At 39.0% G+C, this 9646-nt stretch overlaps 1 protein-coding gene across 1 annotated transcript in view; it reads right to left on the bottom strand.

The window, feature by feature from the left end:
• Window positions 1–3449: 3449 nt before the first annotated feature.
• Window positions 3450–9646, bottom strand: part of LOC119596893 (vegetative cell wall protein gp1-like) — a 28434-nt gene continuing 22237 nt past the window's right edge. Inside the window, exon 2 of the mRNA XM_037946251.1 lies at window positions 3450–9646. This exon is cut by the window's right edge and continues 666 nt beyond it. Within this exon, the coding sequence (XP_037802179.1) occupies window positions 8920–9646 (727 nt within the window). The 3' untranslated portion in view covers window positions 3450–8919.

Raw genomic sequence — 9646 nt, 5'->3', positions numbered from 1 at the left:
CACTAAAAGGTATGTAGAAGTCACGTAGAAGCAATGGACTTTCTGGATCTTGGGCAAGGCACTTTCAACCCACTGAAGCTTGACGTCACAGAGTTGGGTGGACGGTTTTCGTGGCTGACAGCAAGAGGGGGTTGGCGTTGGGGTTGTGATGGCGGGGGGTGGGTGGGTTAGGGATGCTGCCCTTGCTGTTATTATAAAGATGATAACAATAATAGTCATTCTTATTCTTCTTCTTATTATTATTATTAGTGTTATTGGTATTATTATTATTATCATTATTATTATTATTATTATTATCACTCTTACTAATCTCATTATTATTATCATATTTTTGTTATTAATATTATTTTTAATATTATCTTTATTATTATCATTTTTATTATTGTTATTTTCATTATTATCATTTTTATTATTGATAGTAGTATTATCACTATCATTACTATTACAGCTACTTTTATCATTATTATTATTGTCATTATTCTTCTTATTATTATTATGCTATTATTATTATTATTATCATTATTATTATTATTATTATTATTATTATTATTATTTTTATTATTGTTATTATTATTATTATCATTATCATAAATCTTATTCTTATTCTTATTCTTATCATCACCATCATCATCATCATCATCATCATCATCATCATCATTATTACTACTATAAGCATAATAATGATAATAATAATAATAATAATAATAATAATAATAATAATAATAATAATAATAATAATAATAATAATAATAATAATAATAATAATAATAATAATGATAATAATAACAATGATAGTAATTACAATTATTATTATTATTATTATTATTATTATTATTATTATCATTATTATTATTATCATAATAATAATAATTATTATTATCATTATTATTATTATTTTCTTTTCTTTAGATCTGCTAATTAAAACCAAGCACCGTGTCACTACCAGCGACCTTGGGTGATTGAAGTTTGAGGCAAATGGAACACTAACAGAAATATGCTCACAACTTCTGCAGCAGGCTCCTTGAGTGCATAGCAAAAGCAGTACATTACCTCATTATACTCTTCCCTTGTCCATTTAAGTCTTGTTTTCCTTTGATTGATAGTACAAGATGGCCGAACCACAGGGCCAGGGGTGGGAACTATCCCGTCCTAGTAACCTGGCGGATTTTGATAAATGGAAGAGTTAGACTTAGTTCTGCCCTGGGGGATGCGCCCCTTGTTGATCCGTGTGACGGGCGACGCTTCATCACCCACTTCCTACTCTCACTTCAGAAGCAGGATACATTTCAGCCCCACTGCCAAGAAGCTGGACATCCCGCGCCAATCACCAACTGGCATTATTATTATTATTATGATAATGATAATAATAATAATAATAATATAGTCAGATATAAATAACCCAAGACAAGAATTTTGCGATGTAGTGTTATGACATTTTAATTATTTAGTCCATTCCGCTCTGCAACTTTACGTTTTTGTAAATAAATTGGCAAAATTTCATTTTCTCTTAATCTTGAAATTAGGGATGTCTAAATTACATATCCTAACGGAGTAGGCCGCCTGTCGCACACTCGCACTTGCATGTGGTGATCTGTGTGTGCACTTGCGCTGATTATTATTATTATTATTATCATTATCATTATCATTATTATTATTATTATTATTATTATTATTATTATTATTATTATTATTATTATTATTATTATTATTATTATTATTATTATTATTATATTTATTATTATTATTACTATTATTATGGCTACTATCATTATTATCACTATAATTTTTCTTATCGTTATTATAATTTTCCTTATTATCAATATCATCATTATTATTATGATCATTACCATTATCCTTATCATTGTTATTATCATTACTATCGTTATTATTTTTTCTTTTTATGTTGATGATGTTGATGATTATTGATATCATTATTGTTATTTTTATTATTATCATCATTATTAGTATTAGTATTATTATAATTTTAATACACACACACACACACACACACACACACACACACACACACACACACACACACACACACACACACACACACATATATATATATATATATATATATATATATATATATATTATATATATATATATATATATATATATATATATATATATATAATATATATATATATATATATATACATATATTATGTATATTTATGGATACAAATACTTATATATACTTATATATAAGTATATTCATATATATAGGAATAATCCTTTCATATGATTTTTTTCATTTGCATATGCTACTGGGAGAAATTCCTTTTGCGTTCAAGGAAAGGCCAGAAAAAAATCAGATAACTTACAGACGTAAGAAAAAGAAACAAATTGGTGTAAGTTACATGTCAGTGCATTAATGAGTCCTAGACGTAGCTAAAAAAAACTTGGCACAGGTCAAGACTTACAGTGACTTAAGCTTATTACAGAGCCGAGTCTTATAGATAAAGAAATGGTCATGCAGTAGCCACCCGAGGCACGTTTTGAGGGGAAACTTTTTCATTTGTAGATTGTCTGAATCCGTAGATATGCAGATTTTAGTGATCTTCGTCTAAAGAGAAAACACACCTTTAAAATGCTGACACACACACACACATGCATACATATATGTGTATCTATCTATATGTCTGTCTTTATGTATGTATCTATATGTATATAAATATATATACATATACATGTATGTATATGTATATATACACACACACATACATACTCACACGCACATACATATATGTGATAATACATGCATACACACACACACACACACACACATATATATATATATATATATATATATATATATATATATATATATATATATATATATCTATATATCTATATATCTATATATATATATATATATATATATATATATATATATATATATATATATATATATATATATATATATATGTGTGTGTGTGTGTGTGTGTGTGTGTGTGTGTGTGTGTATGCATGTATGTGTATATATCTATATATCTATCTATATATTTATATATATATATATATCTTTAATTATATCTATATATACACACATATGTATGTATATGCTGGCGCGTCCGTACCCATACATACATGTAAGTGTGCTACATAGCCGTGATAAAGTGTGTTGTTTCATAAGTTGTATGATCTGCAACAATTTTCAAGACGCTGCATTACTGGTCACAGCTGTGCATCGCGTTCATTACCAAGATGTAATTTCTGCTTTCCTCCTTATCTTATTTCTTCCTTTCCATTTTTTTTTATTTCTTTATTATCATTATTATTATTATTATTATTGTATATTTTTTGCTTATTTCATTGCGATTATCCTTTAACTTCTTTGTTATATACAATTGTTTTTTTGTGGAATTGTCTTTTTCCATTTTGCATATCATCAATACATGGGGATATGTATAGAAAAAAGGATTTGAAAAATAAAACATATATCAAAATGCCAACAAAATATATTTCATTTATAACCAACAGTCAGTCATACAGTCCAGTGTACATAATTTTTTTTCATTAAAAAACGGTATTTACAAATTGGATATACATCAAAATTTGAGTCACGTGTCATAAAATTACAAGGGGGGGAGGGGAGCTAAAATAAAAACAAAAAAACAAAAAAACAAAAGAATACAAACATAATGAAAAACACATGATTTCTGATATCAAATATATATATAAAAGACATTAGTTTTATACATCTTGTACACATCAAAAGAAGAAAAAAAGTTTGTCTTTCACGAAGTAAAACTGTCTCGTCGAGCGCACTTCATTTTTTAAAAAGTTTAAGTGTATTAAAATGTGTAGGATAATATAAATACTCTGAATTATTTTGAACCACCTGACTAGCCCAAATAAGCTACAAACCATTAACTAGAGAGAGAGGTTGTGATAGCACTGAACTGCGCTGTCACATTTTTTATTAAATAAAAAATATCCCACTGGACTATACATATATTTCTCTCTACATATATATTTACAAATATCACATTCGCGTAAAAAATAGCTCACTGCAAAATAAAACTTCTAGGCAGAGTGTATGATATCAAAATGATCACTCTTAAAAATTCCCACTTTTTTCTTACATCTTTTAGAAGACTTGATTTCTCGACACACCACTGCGCATCCAGGCAGTGTTTTGTTTCCCCCGCGCATGCGCACACAACCTCTATTTCAGCCGATGGTCTAGAGCCCTGCGCGTATGAGGGTACCATTTGTAAATTAGTCTACTGTATTGTTTTCCTCCAATCTGTACAAACTGAGTGTGCAAACTGTACAATTTGCGGAGACTTAGAGCCTTACTGTTTACTTATTCAGTATTAAACTATGTACAAAATTTACATTAAAAAATCTTAAAACAAAGACGGAAGACCAAGTGAATAAAAAAAGGTCACGTTTCATTTTCCCCTTCTTTTCAAAAAACTATTATGCAAAATACAAAAGTATTTCTCTCGTAATATCATTTGTATAACAAAGTGAAAAGGATTTTCTAACTACAAAAATACATCGCTGGGAAGGCGGAGACATGATACAAACAGAAGAAACACTACAAAAAATTATCGCAAATTATCCAAAAAGATATAAAAAAGTTATCCTCAAGCTCGAAATTCACTACTGAGAACTGATAGCTTTTTGTCTTATTCTTTATTTACTTTTTGGACCACTGACGTAAGGCACATGTTTTTTCTTCAGTTCATTTTTTTTAATTTAATATTTGGCGGTTCCTTGTGAATACCGGGAACAGAGAAGAGACTAGACAAAGGAAAAATACGATACATGAATGAAAATGAAGATCTAAAAACATATACTGTTTAAAAGTTGGTTGTTTTGAAACATGTGTCTAAGAACATAACAGGAGAAGGTAAGAATTGCGATGCGAAAGAAGGGAGAAAAGAAAAGAAAAGAAAGAAAGAAAGAAAAAAACCAGTGGGAAACCAAGGACCTGATTTCTGAAACCGCGCCAGAAGGGAGCCGAATGGGCGGAGCTTCGTGACGTCGCCGAGCCAATCAAAATGATCGACAGGTCAGACACTTGTCCCCAATAACCTCCTCCATCACACCTCAACTGGCACTTCCTGAATATGGTGGCACTCGTCGGTGACACCCTCTACCTCATTACACCAACGGTTGACTTGTCACTCAGTCTCATGGCCGTGTTTGTCTTTAATATGGACACTTCTAACGGTCCCCCCGCCTCTTCCCCACCCACCCCCTTTTGACCTCCGGATTTAGCTGTTTCTCGGCGTATTGAAGTCGGTTTGAAATTTCTTCGGGGATGAGGGGAGAGCGGCAAAGGAGGGGGAGAGTTATGTGAGGGGAGAGACTGTATTTGTCTTCCCCTCCCCCTTTTTTTCTATACCATTCACTCTCTTTTTCAACTCGCACACCTTTTTTCCCCTCTGCTAACCATTCCCTCGGCGTGGTATGACCCTCTTCCCCTCACCCCCTTACTTCTAAATAAGCCCGCCAGTGCCAGCTGTGCCGGCACTTCCCTCGCCCCCTACTCACCGCCCATACCGCCTCCCCCTTTCCCTCTCCCCAACTCCAGATTCCTAATCTAAAAACACCCCGGGAGCGGCTGGGGAGACTCTCACGTAAACACTAGATGGGGCGAGGGGAGAGTGGGGCGTCACTCCTTATGTGACAGACACACACCCTATTAAAAGAGGGGAGACACGGGGAAAGGAGAACGTGAAAAGAGGGGAACAACAGGGGGAGAGAGCTGAGAGAAGGTTAGATAGAAGGGGATGTTTGTCAAAGATTTGGGGAAGGGGCAGGAAAGCGCAGGAGTGGGGGGGGGGGGGGACTTATAAATGGAGATTGTACCGAGTCATTATGTTTGACTGTAGTAGATGCTAAAACGGGAGTAGTTTTGGAACCTTGAAAGTACGCATGCATGTAGGTTTAAAAACTTCAACGGAAATTTGTGTACAAAGCATGAACTCTTCAGTATTGCTATAACAACAAACTTCTCATATCTTGTAATATCAGACTATGAATAAACTTTCATCATTCAATATATATAAATAGGTTTCATAATAACTAATATCTGTAAGTATTCTTTAAATGAGACCGAGAAAAATTCAGTGGCGGGATTACTAGCCTAAAGTAGTTTCTGAAATTTCGTTGTTTACTGTCTGGGATCCATTACTTTCCGTCAATTGCAAAAATCCCGGGGTCCGCGGTAGTGAGAAAAAACGTGGTTGCAACTACACGTATATTTATGTGAGGTTTATCTTGGTACAAATACTTACTGCTTGACAATGAGTTCAGGCGTGAATAGACATTATTTTCTATAATCCTATAGCAATGCTAGTTACGAGTTTAGCTTTTATTCATAAATTCACGTAAAGTTCTTAAACCTCAACACACACATACGCTCTTGAGAATTTCCTTCACTACGTATAACTCGAGCTTCGAGTGGGGGAGAGAGGGCGGCCGCTCCCTGTGATTGACACAGCCTGCGAGAAAGGAAAGCATGGGGCGAGGGGGGAGGAGGGATGGGGGAGAGGGTTGATAAAGGTTAATGAGGACCAAGGGGATGTTTGTCGAAGGCCGTGGAGAATAATGGGGAGGGAGGGGGAGTACGCGGGCCAATTATCAGAAAGAGATTATGTAAGCGTATGAAATATGTCTACATTTTTATTTTCAAATTTCTTCGAAAATACAATACCAGAGGGGAAATTATCCAATTAACCCCAGCATCACTGTCAAGAACCCCCCACCTCCCCTACTCCCCACTTGAAAACCCATTCCTGACATCCCGTCTTCCCTCACTCCAATTTTCCCCTTCTCTCCACGCCTCTGAGACTCACGCCCCCTCGGCACAGCGGCGCGTCAGCTGGTTTCCCCTCCATTTGCCTAAATACCAACGACGCCTGTTTGTTCGCAACTTTCCCGGGTGGCTCCGACGACGTCCTTGTTGCCTGGACACGTGGGGCCCGCGTCTCAGTGCACGTGTAGTGGCTTTACTTTTTTTTTTTGGGTTACGAGTCTGTTCTAACTTTTACGTATCTGGTTTTCTTTCTTGTTTTTTTTTTGTGTGCCCAATATTTGATTTGACTGTGCCTGACTGAGGTAGTGTTTAGAGAGTTCATTTGTACCAGTTCTGATGAAAATAGTGAAAGTACTAAGATGCCAAGGCCAGAGTTATGTATGAAGTTTCGGAGTCAGCCGAACATGCGGAAAAATTGTTCAAGGGTCGAAGCAGAAAAACAGAGAATAGGGGACGATGTGGTAAAATAATGAAATAGGAAAAGAATAAAGTGTCCATAGAACATGTATCAAATGAAATAAAAGAAGTCTGATATCTAGGGAATCATGTATCTCTTCATCTATTGTTCAAAAGTTATTTGACAAAATCTGTTTTGACGCTTCAGAAAAAAATACATCTGTAATATAAAAATCAGATTGTCCTCCGCCATTTACGATTAATCAGATCAATTTTTTGCTTCTACATGGAATCCAGAATTTTAAATCTCGAACATCGCAGTTTCAACAACTACATTTTAAAAAATAAATAACTCTTTTATCCACAGTCTTGCAAACTGCGTGGGAGTTTCGTTCCCTTTTTTGTAATAATACAAGATTTTTTACTGGTATTTTGACAAATGGGAAGTGTGCTAGGCCATACAGAAATAATGGGAAATTGTAGATTATCTGTATATTTTGACCCGTCTCGCATACCTGACTTCTAACGAGGGCTGTCGTTGCTGCCATCTTGTGGGGGAAATTTGAACTATGAGAGCAGGCAGCAAAAACATCCCAGCAGCGGTGCCAACTCAATGCTTTATGATTCATCAATACACTAAATGACTCTACTTGCAAACAAATGTATTCATCTTTCAATATGCGCATAATGTGTTGTGATAGCCACGGAGAAGTGAAATTTTGAATGATGATCTTTTGTTCGATAGTACATAGTCTTTGAGAGCTTGACAACACCACTAGAAATCATTAGTCAAAATTCCAACCAGAGTAGGGACATAGGAATGCTCTGGTTGACATGAGTAAGATAAAATCTGGACGGCTCCGGGTCTCCTGTTCCTGTCACCCTCGCACGTGACGCGCTGAACAGCATGAACAAGCTTTCGATGGGACGTGACGGAGGGTGGGGCAGGAGAGCCCGAACTCGTCCACTTTGGGGGCACGATTTGCAAGCCTTACAAGAAATGCCTCACAGGCCCTTAACAACGGCTTACATGTTTATACTATAACACACATCGACACACAAAGCTATAATGTACTTTGGTGAGCACCTTATTGTTATGAGATTATAAAAATCGATGTTCCTAACCAAAGACCATTGTGGTATACTGAAGTTGCAAAGTCTATAGTAAAGGCCGGCTTGAGAAGCCGCCTCGATGGGCTGACGGAGGGCCTGGGAAGGGCGGCCGCTGGAACGGAGTCCCGGTGTCACGGACGAGCCTTTCCTGGAGGGACTTGGCAGACAGCCCTTCACGGAAGGAGGTCATTTCCCTCCCGAAGGAGCGCGAGACAGACAACGAGCAGAACAGGACAAACATCAGGCGGACGGCTGTTGTGTTTCACGGCAGATCCTGTGTAGCACACGGCGGCTGCGGGAGCGGGGCCCTCGCACTTCGACTAGAACACACGTTTAGTACAAATATCTTGTCTTTTGGAATTCTAAATAGACTATACTTTTCTCTCACAGATTAGGTCTTTCAGCATTTAAAATACACTAATAAATATGCGAGTTGTCACTCGGTGGGACTATCTCGAACTTGAGTCACTGAATGTTTCTGGGCCACTTGTGGGCGTGTCACTGTGGGCGTGGTAACACTGGGGAGGAGAAGCCCTAGAGGGCATGTGATCACTGGAGGGGGGGGGGCAGGAGAGTGACAGAGGGGGGACGCGAGTGTCACTCGAGGGTGTGGGCGTGTGGGCGGCCTACTCGTCCCTCTTCTTCTTGGCCTTACCCTCCACCTGGATGGTCCGCGTCGTCAGGTCGACGCACTCGCTGAACGAGGGCTCGGTGCCGCCCGCGCTGTAGTCGTGGCCGGCGAGGCGCGACAGCGACAGGATATACGAGCACGCTATTCTCAGCACCGACAGCTTGGACAGCTTCTGGTTGTGGCTGTAGGCCGGCACCGACGTCCGCAGCTTCTCGAAGGCGGCGCTGATGGTGTGGACGCGGTTGCGCTCGCGCGCGTTGGCCTCGATGCGCCGCTCCCGCGTCATGTTCTTGTAGTTGCGCTGCTTCTGCTTGCTGGGCTGCAGCAGGGCGTGGATGGTGTCGTCGTCGTCGGGCGGGCACGCGTCGCCGCCCAGGCTGCCGGCCACGTCGTCCTCGCCGTCGGCCGGCGCCCGCGACGGGCTGTCCGACGCGATCAGGGACTCCACGCTCAGGAACTTGGACGGCGCCTTGCCCGCCTTGCGCACCACGCTCACCTCGGCGCGCGCGGCGGGGTGCGCGCCCGCGCTCGGGCTCGGCCCCTCCGGCGCCGCCACGCGCGTCACCAGCGGCAGCGGCAGGTCGTCGCGGGGCACGCGCTCCCCCGGGGGCGTCCGCGGCGGCGGGGACTTCGGCGGCGGCGACGCGGGAGGCAGCTGCGAGGGCAGCAGCGGCCGGGGCAGCGGGTACGGGTGCGGGAGCAGCATGGGGTAGTGGTGGGGG

Source organism: Penaeus monodon, chromosome 38 (assembly GCF_015228065.2).
Source record: "Penaeus monodon isolate SGIC_2016 chromosome 38, NSTDA_Pmon_1, whole genome shotgun sequence".
NCBI classification, from domain to species: domain Eukaryota; kingdom Metazoa; phylum Arthropoda; class Malacostraca; order Decapoda; family Penaeidae; genus Penaeus; species Penaeus monodon.
The sequence above is the reverse complement of the archived record's forward strand: the minus strand, read 5'-3'. Positions and strand labels throughout refer to the sequence as shown.